This window comes from Mauremys reevesii, linkage group 3, assembly GCF_016161935.1.
Source record: "Mauremys reevesii isolate NIE-2019 linkage group 3, ASM1616193v1, whole genome shotgun sequence".
In the NCBI taxonomy this organism is placed as follows: domain Eukaryota; kingdom Metazoa; phylum Chordata; order Testudines; family Geoemydidae; genus Mauremys; species Mauremys reevesii.
The window spans coordinates 169,293,011-169,313,567 of record NC_052625.1 but is presented as its reverse complement, the minus strand read 5'-3'; the positions used below and the strand labels follow the sequence as shown (position 1 = coordinate 169,313,567).

The window sequence follows — 20,557 nt, the reverse complement described above, 5'->3', positions numbered from 1 at the left end:
GACTTCCATGGCAATTATTGTATCCCGTGGGGATAGACTAGGGCAGCAGATGCCTACGGGCAATACCTAGTGCGGAAGGAGTTTCCCAGTATCATTTCAATGGCAAATAGATTCAGAATGTTTAAGGCCTCAATCTTCTTTTTGATAAATTACACAGATTGTGCTCTTTATGTCTCTCACTGTAGGGCATTTTCTCCAGCTCTGGAATCATTTTTGAGACTCTTTTCTGCTCCATCTCCAATTTTTCAACATCTTTTTGGAAGCATGGACCCCAGAACTGTATGTGGTATTCCTGTATCAATCTCACCAATGCCACATTCCGAGATAAAAATTGCATCCTTACTCCTACTCGCTATTCCCCTCTTTATTCATCCAAGGATCACACTAGCCCTTTTTGCCCTAGCATTGTGCTTGGAGCTCATGTTGAGCTACTTGTTCACTATTATGTGTAAATCTAAACTGCAGCTGGGATTGTGCCTCTTAGCCCAGGTAGACAAACACATGCTAGCTTTGATAGCAGTGTGTACATTGCGGCATGAGTGGTGGCTCAGGTTAGCTACCCGAGCTCAGACCCAGGGGGTTGGGTGGCTTGTACTTTGGCTGCTAGCCTGTGCTGACACCTGTGCGGCAACATCTATATTGCTTTGTTTAGTGCACTAGCTGGAGCAGAGCTAGTACATATCTGTCTACCCAAGTCATGATCCCAGCTTCATTGTAGACATACTCTATAACTCCTAACTCCTTTTCAGAGCCACTGCTTTCCAGGATACAGTCCCCCAGTCTGGAGGTATGGCGTGCATTCCTTGTTTCTAGATGTATAACTCTGTGTTTGACTGTATGAAAATGCATTTTGTTTGAATGGGCCCAGCTTATCAAGAGATCCTGATCCAAATGCCCTGCTCTTATAGTTATTTACCATTCTGCCAGTCTTTGTCATCTGCAAAATTTGATCAGCAGTGATTTAAAATTTATTTCCAGATCATTGATGAAAATATTGAATAGCATCAGGCTTAGTATCAACTCTGTGGAATGCTTTGAGATCTGTCAGTTAGCCTGTTCTTAATCCATTTAACATGTGCTTCATTGATATTGTATAGTGCGAATATTTTAATCAGAATATTATGTGATACTAAGTGAAATGCCTTACAAAAGTCTATTATATCTACACATTTACTTTTATCAACCAAACTTGTAATCTCATCAAATTAATTAAATCCAAGTTTTGCTTTTTCTTGATTTTCCCCAGCACTTACAGCTAGCTAGTCTGTCTATAGGTACGTGGGTCATTCTGCTTGTCCTTTTTGAATATTGACACATGACACTTCCAATCTTCTGGAATTTGCCTGATATTCTAAGATTTATTCAAACTTATATCAGCAGGCCAGAGATGTCCTCTCCTAACTCTGTCAGGACTCATGAGTGCAGGTTAGCCAGGCCTGCTGATTACAAAGTGTAACCCTAGTAGGTAAAATTAAATTGTAAATTAAAAATCTGCCTCTCTGAATTGCAGGGTGTGTGTGTGAAAGGCATTCAAGATGGAGGATCTTACAAATTAGGGGCATACTCATTCATGGACAGTTGGCCTTTTTTTGTCCCCCCCTCCCCCCCCAGTGAAATGTTTGCTCTTTGTGGGAAATCTAACAATTTCCACTCTCCTCGGCTCATTAGCCAGCTAGTAGGGAGAGGATTACAACTTTTTTCACTGCATGAAGTATTAAGAAGGGACAGAACTGAACTCTCCAGCTACTCTCAGTGCCTCTCTTCGGCTCAAAGGAAATATATATATTTTTAATCAAGTATATAAGGGAACAAAGCACAATAGAAGTTCTTACTTTTTGTTTTGTACTTTAAGTATTTAAAACTCTACTTAGAACATCAGTTCTTATTGCTTTTTTCTTGTCCTTACACTTCGTTTCACTCCTAGAAATACAATTTCTTCTTGTGGATCTAACACCAGCATCAAATTCTTGCTTTGCAGCAGTCTCTGAAATTTTTGATGGTTTGTGGCTCCATCTAGTGGACATGGTGGTTTACTGAAAAGAACAAAAATTAAAACCGAAGCATTATTTCATTAATATTTGCTGAGGACTGAGAAATAGAGGGGACGTGCAGGAGTTGAAATTACAACTTCTGTGTAGAATGTCTGACCTGATAACTGCAAATGGGGCAGCAATTGCTTGATTCTGCTCTCAGTCACACCAATTATGCACAGGTGTATCTCCATTGTTACTCCTGATTCACATTGGTGAAATTGAAAGCAGGAGCAGGCCAGCAGCATTTTGGGAAAAAAAACCAAGTCTCCAAACATACTGTAAGCCTGTGCATGTTACATTGTTCCTTGTGAATGGATGCATTATTTGGAAATCCGAGAGTCCCACAATGGTAGGTAAATGGTTAATAGATGTACAACCCATAGAAAAGGTACCTGTAAAACAGGACACTCATGGGGAGACTTTGAATTTACCCAGACTCCATTTATCAAATTTATTAATGCTGTCCTTAGCACATCCTGGGTCAGATTCAGACTTGGTATAAGCAAGTAGAACTTCAAGAGAACTGGTGGAATTGTAGCTCCTTCTGAACCAAATATTCACAGTCCTGACTTATATCTTGAACAGACTTAGTTATAACCTCTGAATTCTGTTTTCTGAAGTTGTAACCATGTTCAATGAAGACTTATGGTCTGCTGTGCTGCATTTTTTTAAAAATAGAAAAATAAACTTTGATTTAATTGCTAAACACATCACCTTTCAAGTCACATTTTCCAGATCTTCTGTCTGACGACTGCTCTCTCACACTGGAGCAATTGTGGAGGAAGGAAAAAGACAACATGACTCTAATGGTTAAAAACAGAAATCTTTGGACAGTATAGCTAAACATTTGTAAGAGTAAAACTGCTCTCAGAAATGCCTTACTAAAGTAGCATTTTTCAAGTTAGTACTTGTAACATTATACTGAAGAGATGTAATCTATATAAATATAAGCCATGTGTTAAGCACTTTCTGACATGTATTTATATCCCCATGGCCTAAGATAGAATCACAGAGGGGAAGTAGACTTTGTATAAACTTAAAGTATATGTAAACATCTATACACAACAGGCCAAGAAGTTGTTCCACGGTGTGAGCTGTTTTCTTTTAACGGCATACAATATGTATCTAGCACCGGGGTAGGCAACCTATGGCACACGTACCGAAGGCAGCACGCAAGCTGATTTTCAGTGGCACTCAAACTGCCTGGGTCCTGGCCACCGGTCCAGGGGGCTCTGCAGTTTAATTTAATTTTAAATGAAGCTTCTTAAACATTTAAAAAATGTTATTTACTTTACATATAACAATAGTTTAGTTATATATTATAGACCTTATAGAAAGAGACCTTCTAAAAATGTTAAAATGTATTACTGGCACGCAAAACCTTAAATTAGAGTGAATAAATGAAGACTCGGCACACCACTTCTGAAAGGTTGCCGACCCCTGATCTAGCAAATGCTACAGGAAATTCACAGAGGAAAAGGTATTGAAAGATTTGAAGAAAAGGAGTAGAATTTTTTTAACTTTTTGACTGTTGTGCCATGTCTAGGTGCGTGATCTCTCTTCACTCTGCCGTTCCTCCTAGGTTCACTGGGTGTTTCCTTTTATATTTATAATTTAATTTTATGCCAACAATTTAGCAAACTCTTTATAAAAGGTACCCGGAGAAGCTCCCTGCCCTGAAGAGCTTACAATATAAACAGGCAGTTTGCCTGGATGGACGAGCAATCGAAAAGCAAGTGATTGTGCAGTGATGAGTATTCTGCCTCTTGTGAATTCTATGTAATCCCATTAGAGGGGTGCTCCTCAAATACCACAGTGAGCTTCTAGGCTGGGGATTTACTACTGGATTACACCAGCAATGGCCACAGAGGCTCAGGACTCTGTTTCCCAGATTGCCTAGGGTCCAGAATGGAGATAGAACCAGCTAGCAACACTCCCAGAACCAACCATAAGCCAGAACTCCGAGGCAAAGGGTTTGGTTTTACTCTTGGTTTTGGCTGTGTTTGGAGCAGAGCAAGAAACATCACAGCCAGGGAAGACCCTTCTACCCTCCACATTCTTACCCAAAGGAAACTGAGTCATTTTGGGATTTCTGGGACATTGGACTGCGTCATCTCAGCAGAGACCAGAAACCCAGGAGGCTGAGGAGAGAGTCACAGTCAGGGTAACAAGAACTAGCCTAACTGCACATTCGAATCCAGACCAGAGAGCCAGAAGGACAATTTTACCATCCACCCATCTTCAGCACTGCACCACCTGTCAAAGATTGAGCCTAAACTTGTTAGTTGCCTTCGAAGGTGCTGAGAGGGAGCACAGCATGGTTTGTATTGGCTGTAAATGTTGGCAAGGCAGAGTTTATGTATTAGTGTTTATTTTATTTTCTTGATCCCTTTTTCCACTGTTCGCTATCCTGAGTTTGCTATACCCATTAAAGGCCCACTTACTGTTTTATTACTCTAGGAATTGCGGTAGCTATTTTGTTTTGGTGTGTTCTGATTGACACTTCTCTGTATGAGATTGGTGTTGAATATTTTCCCAAGGGGCAGGCTCTCTGTGTTCTCTGCACTAGAAAGGGTTTCCTTGGCTGGAGGGACCAGGCACCTTTAGAGGTGAAGCCATACCCCTGAGGAGAAAAGGGAGATGGCTGCAGCCACGCCTCAGGGCTGAGTTACACATTCATTTATATTTTCATTTTCTATTTTAAAATTTTCTAATTCCCAGGTTCTTTAGTGGCTTCTATTCTTATTTCTGTATCGTGGTGTGTGGCATCTATAGTGGATGTCTCTGTTGACAGTATCAGCTGCAGCACACTAACAACTCCCTCCATGATCTCCTGTTTTGGTTTTTTTCTATGTGTCTGGATAGGCATGGTGGTTGGAAATCCTGGGCCAGATCCTTAGCTGTGCTGAGCTTATGCTCATCTGGGTGGAGGGAGCTCTAAGCCACCTTTCTGTGCTCCACAGATCCTGTGTCCATTGGTGTTCAAAATTGCTGCCAGCATAATTTGTTGCAGTCAAGGGCTGCAGGTGCATCAGCTGGAGTGGTTCCACAGGGACTGCTTTACTGGCCATGGACTGGTGAGTGCTCTGGTTCTGCTTTCCCCTCCCTCTGAAATGCCCCCTATGCTAAGGAAATGTGTGAGTGGAATAAAGCCAGGGACTCCGGCCAAGGATTCTCTCCTGTTAAAAATCCTCAACAGTTGGTCTTAAAATCCCTTTGAGGGTACATGGGCCAATGATCTGGCCCTCTGTCTTCTAGCTTAGCTTCCTAGTGTACTGGCAAATTCCATTCCAAGGCACTCATCTCTCCCCACTCATTGTATAGGGAGCCAAGGCACCTAACTCAGGCTTTGTGAATCACAGTGATTTTCTAGGCACTAGCTGGATTTATGATGTAATTGTCGTCCCCCCTAAGTGCTCAGACATCAAGAGGGCCTCTCTAGGCTCCACACTTTCTACTCCTAGAGTATTTGCATCACTTGGGGAAAACTGCCAATGCATCAGATCAGGTACAAGTGTAACCAGACAGGCCACTCGAGAGGGGTGAGGATAGGGGAACAGCTGTTCCAAGCATTCAGAGTTTTACATTCTACATAGCTGTGATGTGATCAAGGCCTCAAGACATTTATTATGTTGGAAGGAAGCCTTTTTTGGTTTTGAAGCTTGCTTACTCTGCCTGTCTTATTATTTAACAGGTATTCTGCTGTAATATCCTGAAGTGTGGTACCTAATTGATACTGCTGTCTTAAGACAATAGGAATGCAACATATGAGAATCATACTACCCCTGTTTTTTGGCACAAAAGTACTTTTAATAGCTACACTCTAGTACAATAACATCAAGCTGTCTGTGTGCATCTGTAGCCCCTGGATTCTGCAGTTTAGAATTAAGATAGCTGAGAGGCATTGTTCAAGTCATATTTGCCTGTAGATTGACCTGCATTGATAAAGTTTGGCTTAAAATGTTGCATTTTTAATTTGAGAAAGGATGTAAGTCAGCATCTAGAACACTACCTTCAATTCCGGTCTAAGTGTCAGGAAAATACAGACAGATTTGGACGAATATTCAAACAGGTACTACATAAATGATTAGGAGGCTGGAGAGGTGACTTATGAGGAAGGATTAAAAGAATGAAATATGGATAACATGGTTAAGCCACAGATGGGGGCAAAATGCTACAGTTCATATTTGGGTAAAACTCCCACTGAAATCATTGGTTCTTTGCTTGAAAGGAGACTAAAGACTACAGAGTGGTTGATGGTGGCTGAACATTACCATTTGGGATAGACCCAGAGAGGGAGAATAATTAACAGTTGAATAGCAAGGAAAGAAGAATTAGCAAAAGCTTCCTGACATGGATAGCTATAGTAGAACATTGTGGAATAATTGCAAAATGGCAGCTCATTACCTGGGAGCTAGAAAACTAGCCAATTTTTGCCCTGATTTACACCCTGTGCCACTTCAAGGAGTTGACTGAGGTGTGAATTCATGGCAGAATTTGCCTCTATGATTCAAATTTATTTGTGGTGTTGTAACCGTGTTGGTCCCTGGATATTAGAGATGCTTTTGAATCAGAGAGCGCAAGATAGGTGAGGTACATTAGAAACTCAATTACAAACACCAAAGTTACAAACTGACCGGTCAACCACACATCTCATTTGGACCCGGAAGTACACATTCCGGCAGCAGAGACAAAAAGAGCAAATGCTGTGCAGTACAGAGTTGTGTTAAACATAAACTACTAAAAAAAGAAAGTTTAAAAAAAGATTTGACAAGGTAAGGAAACAGTTTCTGTGCTTGTTTCATTTAAATTAAGATGGTTAAAAACACCATTTTTTTCTTCTGCATAAAGTTTCAAAGCTGTATTAAGTCAACGTTCAGTTGTGAACTTTTGAAAGATCAACCATAATGTTTTGTTCAGAGTTACAAATACTTCAGAGTTACGAACAACTTCCATTCCTAAGGTGTTTGTAATTCTGAGGTTCTACTGTAATATCTTTTACTGGAGACAAGTTGGTCCCATAAAAGATATTACGTCATCCACATTGTGTCTGTGGTTGAAAGGCATTTTAACTAATGGCCTGAAACCAGTCGTATAGTTGTTGCCTGTGGAGTCATGTGGGGATCCATGCAGATAGACATGGATGCGATGATATGGATGGAGATTTCAATTTCTGCATGAAGTGGCTGCCTGTGAATTGGAAGAGGACCTGGCCTATGAAGGGAGGTCAGTGAAAAGAAGCGGCAGGATAGGAGGGAGGAGAAGAATCAGAAGTTTGACTCAAAGCCAAAGGCACTGTGTGAGACTACTGTACCCCCTTGATATGGTAGCACGGAAGTAGAAATGTTATCCAGTTAAAATGGGGTAGCTTGTGTGCCAGGGACCTGAGCCCACTTCCTGTCTCATTCTTGGTCTGAACTCAGCTGGCCAGTGACAATAAGCTACTCTAAAGAACTGAAGCAGTAGCAAAGAGTAGGAGTTCAGTGTTCCAGCTGCTGCCATTCCTAAACTGTTCTGGCTGAAGATCTTGTTCAGATATTAAGAAATCTTGATGAGTTAAACTTTTGCTTCAATCTTATTCCTTTAGACTTTCATGGATAGAAATCATTTAGTCCCTTAACCAAAGGTGACTGCAGAATTGCATCATAGCCGGTTGCCCTGGGGAGAGCAACCAACTGCTAGCTGCATACTAATAGTTCATTATTCTAGAGCACATTTGTGTATGTCTGTACGCTCATCCAGTGCTGAAAGTGTGTGAGGTAATTTATTCACATGTTGTAAATGACATGCACTGATGTACATGCTAAACAAAATCTGAATGTAGAGTCCTGCACAGAACTGTTTTTTTTAATTTTGTTCCCATCCTGCCCCACAATACCCACTCTGACTTCCACCCTCTCCTGCGCTGTTTCTTGCATTTTTATATTCCTCCCACCTGCCAAAACCTTAGATCTTGCAAATCCTATAAGAGAGAGGGAGTCTCCCATGCTACTAAAAAAACCCCAAAACAAAAAACAAAAAAACCCACCATTTTTTTAGACACAATTTTTACCATTAAAAGAATAAAACAAATCTTGCTTAAACCATGTAAAAATACTTTAACTCCTGTAATAGACATCAACTCTCTTTCTATCCCTCACTTACATTTAAGTACTAAAACCTTTATTTAAAAAAAAAAGATTTAGTGGTTTTCCACAAATTATTGTGGGCTGTCTTTTTTGCCCACTCTGCTTAAAACAAAGTACATTTTACCCTCTCCTGCTATTATGGAAGTGAGTCTTGTGGGACCCTGTGGACTCCCACTCCCGCTGCAGGGCTCTACCTGAATGGACTTGAATAATGGGACTATGCATAAACCTGCATAATGCCTTACAGTATCAGACTAGTCAAAATTCTGACCTTGATTGTCCGACACTTCAGGTTGTGAAGTTATTTGAGTCAAACTACATCTTATTTGAGTCCAGCTTTTCAAGTCCCTCCTCACCCCTCTTCAAAACTTATGTCGCTCAGGGGGTGTGAATATTCCAGCCCCGGAGTGACCTAAATTATGCTGGCATAGGCGCTAGTGTGCACAGCTTCTCCTGCTGACATAGCTACAGCTGCTCATTTGGGGTGGATTAATTATGCTGATGTGAGAGCTCTCTCCCATTGGCATAGAGTGAGTTGCAACAGACTCTCCAGGACCTACCCTTCGATGGCCAGGGTCTGTTCTCTGAAAAGACAGACTCAAGGCTGCAGAATCTGAAGGACATCATGTGTTCACTGGGCATGCATACGCTGGTAACGCAGAGAAGGCCTTTCAGGCCGCAGCCACAGAGATTCTATCCTCCACCTCTGCCAAGGCAGGACTTCTCTAGAAGACATAACCGGGGTGGTAGGAGGAGACAATCTGGCCCTCAGATGGGCCAGAATCAAGGCCTCTCCAAACCATCGGTGGGGCCCAAGGAAAACTTTTGAAGGTGCTCCTGAGGATGGAGCACCAGTTTCCTTACAGGATCCTTTTCCACCCTTCACCAACTGCCTCTCCTATTTCCATCCTGCATGGTCCCACATAACATCAGACTGCTGGGTCCTATGCATGGTGGAAAGTGGATACTGACTTCAATTTGTTTTGTACCCCCCTTCCTGTCCCTCTTCAGGGACCCCTCTCACAAGCAACTCCTTCTGAAGGAGATACAGTCACTCCTGGCTATTGGAGCGATAGAAGAGGTTATATATATAATGGAGATATACCTATCTCATAAAGCTGGAAGGACCAAGTACTGATTTTGACCTAGATCCCTAAGTGGTCCCCTCAAGGATTGAGCTCACAAGGCTGGGTTTAGCAGGCCAATGCTCAAACCACTCAGCTATCTCTACCCACTAAGAGAACTGCGGGGCAGGGGTTTTTACTCCCGTTACTTCCTAATCCCCAAGGCAAAGGTGGGGCTCCGGCCCATTCTGGACCTGCGTGGAGTCAACAAATTCATGGTAAAGTTGAAGTTCCGCATGGTTTCCCTGGGAACCAATATTCCTTCCCTGGATCCTGGAGACTGGTACGCCGCCCTCAACATGAAGGACGCATACTTCCACATAGCGATTTACCCGCTGCACAGGTGTTTCCTCCGCTTTGTGGTCAACAAACAGCACTTCCAATTCACCATCCTCCCTTTCGGCCTCTCCACGGCCCCCAGGGTGTTTACAAAGTGCATGGCTGTTGTGGCTGCTTCCCTTTGTCGACAACGGATTCAAGTGTTCCCGTATCTCAACGACTGGCTCATTCAAGGTTGCTCCAGAGATCAGGTGCAGTCTCATGTTCGGACCACCATGACCATGTTCTATCAACTAGGCCTACTGCTCAACGTCACAAAATCTATTCTGGTACCAATCCAGAGGATAGAATTCATAGGAGCAGTTTTAGACTCTGGCCTAGCCGGGCACTTCTGCCAGATGCGTGCTTCCAGTCCATGGCGAACATCGTCTGCGGCCTACAAACCTTGTCGACCTCAACCGCGAAAACATGACTATGCCTCCTGGGACACATGGCGTCTTGCACGTATGTGACCAGGCACGCCAGACTATGACTACGTCTGCTGCAAGCCTGGCTATCAACAGTTTACCGACCAAGTAGTGACAGCTTGAACACAGTAGTTACCATTCCACCAGGAGTATTAGCCTCTCTAGACTGGTGGCTGGACGACAAGGTAGTGTGCGAAGGGGTGCCATTTCATGCCCCACAGCCCTCCATGTCCCTGGTCACGGACGTGTCATCCCTGGGATGGGGAGCCCACCTCGGGAACCTTCGTACACAGGGGCTATGGTCGGCAGGAGAGTTATCCCTCCACATCAACATACGGGAACTCATAGCAGTGCGCCTGGCATGTCAAGCATTCTGACAGCGCATTCATGGCCATTGCATTGCAGTCCTCACAGACAACACAATGGCCATGTTTTATATCAACAAGCAAGGGGGAGCCTGGTCCCCCCCACCCCCATCAGGAGGCCACTCGTCTGTGGGAATTTTGCATAGCCCATTTGATCCATCTGGTGACGTCGTTTCTCCCGGGAGTCCAGAACACCTTAGTGGACCACCTCAGCAGATCATTCCTGGCTCACAAGTGGTCGGTTTGCCTGGATGTCATCCATTCTGTTTTCCGGAAGTGGGGCTTTCCCCTGATAGACCTATTCACCTCTCGTGACAATCAGAAATGCCAGGTGTTCTGCTCTCTCCAAGGTCGCTCCTCGGGTTCTCTCTCAGATGCTTTCCTAATACAGTGGAAGCCTCACCTGTGCTATGCCTCTTCTCCATTCCTGCTAGTCCACAGGGTCCTGCTCAAACTACACAGGGACAGAGCCCGGCTGATCTTGATCTCCCCGATGTGGCCCAGACAGCACTGGTATACCACGCTCTTGGAGCTGTCAGTGGACACTCCAAATTCCATTCCTACTGTGGCCAGACCTGATTACTCAAAACCACGGACGGCTCTATCATCCCGACTTGCAATCTCTCCACCTCACAGTGTGGATGCTGCATGGCTAAATCAATCTAAGCTGTGCTGCTCTCACTTGGTTCAGCAGGTCCTTTTGGGTAGCAGAAAGCCCTCTACCAGGTCCACATACTTAGCCAAGTGGAAACGGTTTTCCTGCTGGTGCACCCGGAATCATAACACCCCTGTACAGGCATCAGTTCCTGTCATATTGGACTACCGCTTGTCCTTAAAACAGCAGGGCTTGGCGATATCATCCATCAGAGTGCACCTGACAGCTATTTCAGTGATCCGCCCGAGTAAGAATGGGCGTTCCATCTTCTCCAATCCCATGGTCACTAGATTTCTCAGGGGGTTGGAGCACCTGTTCCCACAAATAAGACAGCCAGCCCCTACGTGGGACCTCAACCTGGTCCTCTCCAGGCTCATGGGTGCCCCCTTCGAGCCCATGGCTACTTGCTCGCTCCTGTACCTTTCCTGGAAGACAGCCTTCCTCATAGCTATCTCTTTGGCAAGACGTGTATCGGAGCTGAGAGCTCTCACATCAGAACCACCGTATACAGTGTTTCATAAGGACAAGGTACAGCTGCGACCACACCCCACCTTCCTTCCTAAGTGGTGTCTGCCTTCCATGTCAACCAAGACATCTTCCTTCCAGTTTTTTATCCGAAGCCACACGCTTCTCGACGGGAACAACAGCTGCACTCCCTAGATGTTCGCAGGGCCCTCGCTTTTTACATCGAGCGAACGAAACCTTTTAGAAAGACGACCCAGCTGTTCGTAGCTGTGGCAGACCAGAGGAAGGGCCTCCCGGTCTCCACCCAGAGCATCTTGTCCTGGATTACATCATGTATCCATGCGTGCTATGACTTAGCTGGCATCCCAGCTACACACCTGACCGCCCACTCCACTCGGGCTCAAGCTTTGTCTTCCGCCTTCCTGTCTCATGTACCCATACAGGAGATCTGTAGGGCAGCGACTTGGTCATCGGTACATACCTTCACTTCCCACTGTGCCATAGTGCAGCAGTCCAGGGATGATGTGGCATTTGGTTCAGTGGCCCTTCACTCCGCGACATCTCACTCTGACCCCACCACCTAGGTAAGGCTTGGGAGTCACCTAATTGGAATCAATATGAGCAAGCACTTGAAGAAGAAAAGATGGTTACTCACCTTTGTAACTGTTGTTCTTTGAGATGTGTTGCTCATATCCATTCCAAACCTGCCCTCCTTCCCCACTGTCGGAGTAGTCAGCAAGAAGGAACTGAAGGGTCGGCAGTGGCATATATCCGGCACCACTCCAGGGGGCGCCTCAGCCGACCCACCAAGTGTTGCTAGGGTAAAAATCTTCCGACGATTGTGCACATGGCGTGCGCACACCTAATTGGAATTGATATGAGCAACACATCTTGAAGAACAACAGTTACAAAGGTGAGTAACCATCTTTTATCATGCTCTGCATGTCATTGGTGGTCTGGAGGCACTTTACACACACATTAATGAGTTAGGTAGGTATCAGATCTGGAAAACTGTATTTGTGAACATTCACTGTGGTCTAAATTGAAATTGACCTTGATAAAATTCACTAGCCCCTTCATTTGTCATGAACATTTGTATGAGCATGATTCAATTCACAGAAAGAAAAAGTGTTTTATATATTCAATACACTTTGGTATTTGCACTGGTAGTGTCCGCATTGCTGTCCTGAAACACTCTTGTAGAGTGAGGAGGTCAAAAGGAAAGAGGCTAGTTTTAGATGAGGAGGAGAATAGCTGTAAACAAACTAAAAATGAGCAGCAGCAGCAGCAGCTGCAGCAAGGAGGTGGTGGAGCATGTGGGGGAACTTCCAAAGAGATGGTGACATGGGAGAAAGTTCCACTCTCTGTTCATTTCTTCCTTTTTCCTTATGCAGTGATGAGGAGTGTTTCCCACCGGGATTCCTACCCAGTGCTAATCTGCTTAGGTATTTGTTGTGCACTGCTGTCACCTAAGTCACATGGGGGTGGTTGCTGCTTGCTCTAGATAACCTTTATAAACAGGAACAGTGCCTGGCAAAACTGCAGGGAACTGAATGTCTCAGAGGGAGGGTGACAGACACAGCAGGAGGTAATCAGGCCTAGGAAACTTTAGGATACTTAACCTTTCCCTCTCCTCTTTCAAATAAGACAGAGCATTATCTCTGGCTATCCACCTGGACCCCGGATTTAATAATACTACCAAGTTGCAGATTGAGGGAGAGGAGAAGAAAAGAGCCTGATATATTGACTATGTAATGGACTTTGTAGACACTTTTCTCTGTCATATTCACACTAAGGGAATTACTACAAACTAAGCAGCTGTGAAGGAAATCCAAGTGGACTTTTCATGCTTTTTCAGGGCAGAACACCCACTATCGTAAAATGGACCCAAAAAACCTTACCCAACTATCACATGAATAATTAGTATTACTGCATAGTTTTAAATGTCTTTTCAAATAGTTCATCTCCCAAATCATAGAAAACTGTCACTATGCTAGGAACATTTGAAGAAATGAAGAGTTAAAAGACAGAATTTTAAAATCCATACAAACTGGGAGGATGTGTCACTTCCTTAGGAACAGGAGAGAGGTAAACCAAGGGATATATATATATATATATATATATATATATATATATATATATATATATATATATATATATATATATATATAAAGACCTAAAAAAGCAAGCTGAAGGTGCACCTAGCAGCGTTCAGATGCCCAATGATCACCTTGGGATAATTGGTGCAAACACTGTGGGGTGACAGGGACACTTTCCCCTTCCTTGCCAAATTTTTATTATCCTGTTGATGTCCCCTGCAGGGCTAATATGTTCTCTCTCCTGATTTCTTCTCTGTCCTCACCATCCAGGTTTTCATGTGTGGTTGCACCACTGCTTAAGGTTACCACTGCTTAAGCATCCCAGAACTAAAAGCCCTTCTGCCTAGTACAGCTCGGAAGATCTTCCTAGAGATCAGTCATGCAAAGGTAATTACAAGGGCCCAGATTTTGCTAGGTACTTAAGCATATTCCCAACTTTAAGCACCGGAATAATCCTATTGTTACCTTGTTGAATGTAGGCCAAAGAAAGTGCATCCTGGGGAAGAGGATGAATTTCTACATTTCTGAGGGCCAGGGATCTGGGTGGAAGCAACCTTGAGTTTTCAGAGGAAGTCTGGTATGTTTGAGACAGTAATGTCCTTTTGGTATCACATTTGATGATAGCAGTCTGGATTCTTTTTGGATAGCAGGCACTTCCTGTGCTTAAAGTTCATCACTACCATATTACAAATGCTGTTTCCTTGCCATCCCCTTCTGTATCTGCCAATATCCCTATCATGCCACATGCCACATCCCTCCCCATGAGCTTCCCATATTGTTTTTCTGCCCCACATCCTGTTCCTAGTGTCACGTTGATGTACAGCCAGAAGCACAGAAAAGAAGTGAGGTCACAACAGAGGATAGTACTTTTGTAGTGATAACTAGGAGGTGGCAGCCAGCAGTACTCTTGAGGCACCTAAGGCTAACATTTAGGCTCCACTGATACTCACGAAACCACCACTCAGCTGCCACCTAACCCTGTAGGTGCCAAAGTTTCTGCCGGTGGGCATGTTCAAAACTGTCTGATTTCTGACACCAACGGCTCATGCCTAAACCCCAGTGGGATTCTCAAACCATGTCCTCCCCAGCTTATCTCACCTGCAGGGCCACATCTAGTAGGCATGTTCACAGCACACCCAACCTTCACAGAAGACAGCTGGGAACAAGCAGGTCAGGAATTTGGGGGACTGGCTAGGTATGCATGGTCCCCAGAATACCCAAAAGTGTAGCAGATAAGACACTCCCTGAGATGTGGAAGATCCAGAATTTGAATTCTCTCCTTTGGAACTGGGACTTGAATTCATGGTTCCCATGTCCCCAGTGGGTGCCCTAACCCCACCAGGCTAGTGGGTGTTATGGGGTAGAGCTCTCCCAATCTCTCCTGTTGAACCTGTTCCACTTCGTAAAATTAGCTATTCATTGGGGCAGGGACTTGTGCCTTGACCACTAGGCTATAGAGTCTCTTTGCTTTTTCACAGGACAGAGCAGGGCTGACCTGACCTAGCTGCCTACCTCCAGGAGATGGTTCTCAGCCAAGAATCCCCAGAAGAGACAGGTGCTTCCTTCCAGCCCATCAGTCAGGTGCCTCAAGCCCTATGTGAATCTGGGCCTTAAGTCCCACCCCTTTCCTATGCATTTTCCCCCTGGCAGCTTTAGGTGAGTCCCTGCTCAGCTTGCTGGTTTATGTGAATCCCTTTTTCAGATACTTAACTCTGTCCACATAAGACATGGGGAGCCTACGCACAGAACTGGGGACTGTGAATTCCACTGGGCAGCAGGGTGCCTAGCATTTAGGCATTGAATACCTATGTCAGCTCTGTGAATCCAGCCCTAACTCTTTAATGCCTTCTAGCTTATGTACCTTGTTTGTCTGCTGCCTCACGTTGGACCTGATTGAATACCCACGGAGGGCAAGGGGAGTCTTTCCTCTGCCTTCAACAGGAGTTGGAACAGGCCTGCCTAGCTGCATGTTGTGTCCTTTGGACTATGGTGCTTTGATGAAGCCCAGAAGCCACAGACCTGTGGGCATGTTTGCACACAACTGACATCTCCTACTACACCCTGAATAAAGGGCCTGCAGTTGAAGAGATCCTGAGTGTAATCCAAGACAGACAGGGCAGGCTGTACATTCCTATGGTCAGTTTTTTAAAGATACGACAAGGCACTAAAAGCAGAGGGTGTAATCAGAACTTAAGAGTACACCTGAAAACCAACACCCCCACCCAAAAATACAACAGGAGACAAGAGGGAGCCATGGGTGAGCTGTTGCTCTTATATATTACATGTTAATTACTCTAACAGCTGTCTCTGTGCCAACAACCTACATTCATTGCATATGCACTCATAACACCTCATCTGCCTATAGAGATGTAACAGATTTGGTTGCGCTCCCCCTGCTGGACAGTTGCCAAACTGCTGAAAGAGGTTCCCAACGCTGAATCCCACATATTTCCTGGTACTGGGCAGAATATAGACACTGTCCCTGGGACCACACTCCAGGTGCAGACCTCATGTCTGACACCCCTCTTGGCAGTGGGGACCCTGCAGTCCAATTGCCTAGGCCATGAAACTACTGCCATCTTCCCAACCCTCTCCAACAGCTCTTGCATGTTTCTCAGAATCCCAACAAAGGTGGGAGTGTTCTGGTTTACAGTTTACCTCTTCAGGGGTATGCAATAGTGAAAACAAACAGACAAACTTTGTAAAACATCATTGCTGTTTACTTAGGTAGCACAAGAAATACACAGATCTATACAAAACAATAAACGCACCTATAAGCATTTCCCTGCTTCAGGTTCCTCCCCACTCCAGACAGTTCTTGACTATGGGACAGGATCCTTCTCTTGCAGTTCTTGGTTTCTCTACAGAATCACAGTACCTCAGCTACTTTCTCTGCCCTTGGTCATTTAAACCAGGCCCTCCTGCCACAAAAATCCTCCCCAAAGCATCCTGTCTGAGTGAATCTCACCAACAATACCTGGTTCCTTATTCTGCTGCTGGGAATTTTCCTCTTTCTATTTCTCTAGTCCCCTGCAGAGAAACTTGGTTGAACTGGTTTCCCTAGCCTTTCCACCTGAAAAAAATGACCATTTAAAGGTCTCATGACCCACCGCTATATCTAGTTTGGGAGAAACAAGCTACAGCCCTGTCAGCAAATGGTGGATTCCACATCGACATCAAAGCATTCCATGATACAGCAATTTCATACTAACAACTTGATAATATCAAGCAGAATTCATAAATTGTACATAGACAAATTCCCCAGATTGTCACAATAGCTCTAACTCTATCTAATTTACTTTGTAATTCATGGCCAGCTACTGTAAAATAATTCTAATCTATAGTTTACACCTGTCATTCACGGTTGTAATGTCAGAGTAGGGAATTGTGATCTCATTATTTTTAAAATACCAAATAATACAAACTATCAATTTTAAAATTCAAGGTGCTGGTCAGCTATTAGTTTCTATAATGTTTTTTTATACCTGTCCAAGCTTTTCAGTTTTTAATTTTTGTTTTTTGGGCTGAATCATAGAAAGAGAGGGAAGAGGAAAATTGCTTCAGATTTAGCTTAAAAAAAGATGTAATTTTAACAGTGCTCTTGTTTGGGGAAAAAAATGTGGAAATTGGTGGTGAAATTGCCTGCCATCCATTCTCATGCTGGAGAAGACTATCCCAGCAAAATGAAACTGCTGGCCTTGTAAGGGTTTAATTAGCATTTGTCTTTAGCCATTACAGCTGGTCTGGAATCTTTTGACAAAATATTTTTCATTGGAAAGTGTCAATTAATTGAAAATGAAACTTCTTGTGGGAAAGAGTAGGTTTTGCCAAACTGCTTTTTTTTGAAAAACGTTTGAAAAGCTATGACATTTTCAAAATGAAAAAAAAAAATTTTCTGGTCAAAAAGATTTTGTTTTGAAGTATAAGCTAATTATAATAAAAAAAGGTCAAAATTGAAATCAAATGTTTCGAAATTATAGAAATAATGCATTTAGTTTGACCAAAATTGAGTTTTTTTCCCTGGTTGTTGGGTCTTGAAAAGTTTCAAGATTTCTTCTTATCATCTCAATTTGGGATAGGAAAATATTTCAAAACCTTGAAAAATTTCCAGGATTAGAAAATCATTTTCTGCCCATCCCTAGTAGCCACATAAATTTTGATTGCTAAGAAAGCTAAATTAGGAAGAACAAAGCCCCTATAAACTCTGCCCATCTTGTACTCCCATGCAAGGACCAGGCAAAATAACAGTGCTAGCTATTGGTGGAGTCCAGATATTGCTCAGTCATAGTTAAGGTTAAGATTCTGTCAAGGATATTTTTAGTAAAAGTCAGGAATAGGTTGTAAGCAATGACAGGTCGTGGGCAATAAACAAAAATTCCCAGAAGCCCACAACTTTTAAAAATACCCTGGGGAGCAGGACTAACAGTCAGAGCGCTGCTGGGGGCTGACCTCCAGTAGTTGTTCCAGTCCTGCCGCTGCTCCTGCAGTAGGGGCTGATGCAACTCTAACCGCTGCTCCAGCCTTGGGGGTTGCTGCTGTGGCAGCCCAGGGCTGACAGTTGCTCCAGCTCTGCCCCAGAAGAAGTCCCGGAGGTCCCAGAAAGTCCCAGAATCTGTGACCTCTGTGACAGAATCATACCCTTTTTCATAGGCCTTGTGTGGATGCATACCACCATAAAGATGACAAGGAAATGTGGGGAGGTGGAGTTATAAACCCTAACCCTAACCCTAACCTTAAGCCCTATCTATACTAAAAATAAATGAACTTAGCATTAACACAGTTGGAAAAGCAGGGTACCAAATTGTGCTTAAGCCTGGTGCAGATGGCAAACATGATCTGGACTAACACAAGTCACTGCCACACCAGGTAATGGGTCAGAAGCTCTAATCCAAAGTGCAAGTATGGGTGTGCTCATCCAGTTTTGCCAACATGTCTCAGAACCAGTAAAGTAGTCCAGTGACATGGGCAGGGCTTTCAAGTGATTATGAAACCTGTCATCACAGAAGTAGTGGGCTAGCAAGATGCAAAGAAGAAGGGAGAATGCCACAAAGGAAGAGGCCTATAGCAAAAGGGTGGCAGCACTCAAAGTGGGGCAGAGTGGCTAGAAGCGTGGGATAGATCCTTTGCCAGAACTCTACAGGAAATTTGGGGGAGTATTGTGAACTTAAGGGAATGTTGTGCATTTAATTAGATTCATTTAATAAAAGGACTTAATAGGCCTTTCTTTCTCTCTCTCTCTCACACACACACACACACGCACACACACACAATTTGATTTACAAGACGCATCATTCATGTAGTTTGTTATGCCAGGCACCAGAAACTCTTGATGTATTTATATTGTCATTCACCCACTTGTATCTCGAGTCCACTCCTTCACATGTGAATTGGGGTGCTACCTTGTTGTCTTCACATAAATCTGGTAACAATTAATCCTTCACTTAATAAATGTATGGTCCCAATCCTATGAGGTATGGAGGGCACCCAACTTCCATTGTAATCAGTGGGAAATAGGGGCATTCAGAACCTCCTAAAATAATGCCTTTTGTGTGTATATTTTTTCTGCCTCTGTATACACCTACGTATCATATACATGCACATTCCTTATATGTTACATATTGTGCATACAGTAGGAAGAAACACCTCTTTTTTTTAACCAGCAAGTTAACTGATTGATGATTAAGATTTTGGAGGTAAGTGAGTAGGAGCTGGTGTCTTTCTTTCTTTCTTCCCATGTTAACAAGGCTTTTCTAATATAGTTGACATGGCTTACATCACATATGGTGATGATGTTTTTTATAATCCAAGCAGCCCTTAAAGAGGCATTGGGGAGGCTCAATTTACAGCTCAAGGCACCAGGAGGATTTTATGTCTCCACTAATAAGACTTTCAAGTATATGGCTCCTTACTGGTTTTTGAAATCATTATTGTACTTTAAGTTTCACCTACACACAAAAAATGAGATTTTTAAATAGTTTTCTTATCCTTGACTTGGACACTTTCACACAGAATGTGATGGTGGGGGACAATCCTTACCTTTAGGTCAACATTTGCTCTTTTTAGGAGAGAGATCTGTTCCCAGCTCAAAAAATAATATTAAAAAAAAATGGCAGGTTTTTTCCCCTTTAAATTACACTTTCACGCCTATTAGACTGACCTCACTCTTGGGTGAACCAATCAGTTGATTCTATATATAGCAACACATCTGCCCATAAATGGGCACAAAGGGGTAGTAGCCTCTCTTTAGAGAGAGAAATTATTTTTGTTTTCCTCAGCCAGAGCAGGGTAAGCTGAGTGAGGCTGATCATCCTCTCAGCTGTGCAATTTTTATTTCTCCGTAGGTAAGTATGTTTCCATTTTAAAAAAAAATTCAGAATCAACAGGAATGATGATAGAAAAATGTTATATACTTTTCTGTACAAAATATATGACACGTATTGGGGAAAATAAGAAAAAGGCATAATATACATTTACGAATAAAAGAAAAATGACAACAGGAGGGGAAAATATTGCATGGTTTTATTCTGTTCATTAATTTTATTTTAATGGATATTATTATATTTTCATCACTATGTTTCTACATAAATACAAACTCAAGGCAGGTGGGTTTATATGCCTTCCTTATTCCAAATACAGAGTTCCTCTTTCTTCTGTGTTTACATAAAAAAAGGAGAAAAAAATCATTTAATCTAGAATATAAACATAATGTAACTGGGACCAAAAGTCCTATTCTATTTTTGTCAGTGATAGTTTCAAGTACCTTTCTTTAAAAGATAGATTTCTGATTGTTATTGCTTTGAGTTCCTTGCCATGTGTTGATCCTCCTGAAAATTCCAGCTAAATGCCTCCGATAGAGCTTTTGGAATTGCGCTCATGCTCTTGTAATTATGCCTGCTAGAAAGAGATAGTGGAATTGGATGATTACACATAAGAGCCAATGAA

General features: G+C 43.1%; 1 protein-coding gene across 4 annotated transcripts in view; it reads left to right on the top strand.

Annotated features, from left to right (window-relative positions):
• Positions 1–2,364: 2,364 nt before the first annotated feature.
• The window catches only part of MYOM2 (myomesin 2), a 139,278-nt gene continuing 121,085 nt past the window's right edge, over positions 2,365–20,557 (top strand). For 2 of the 4 annotated variants that reach the window (XM_039531537.1, XM_039531536.1), the window contains exon 1: positions 2,365–2,382. In XM_039531537.1, the coding sequence (XP_039387471.1) occupies positions 2,380–2,382 (3 nt within the window). In that variant the 5' untranslated portion in view covers positions 2,365–2,379. Of the gene's footprint in view, positions 2,383–14,094; positions 14,193–19,869; positions 19,957–20,557 lie in introns of those variants that run through there. The other 2 variants (XM_039531541.1, XM_039531539.1) reach the window with 2 other exon arrangements.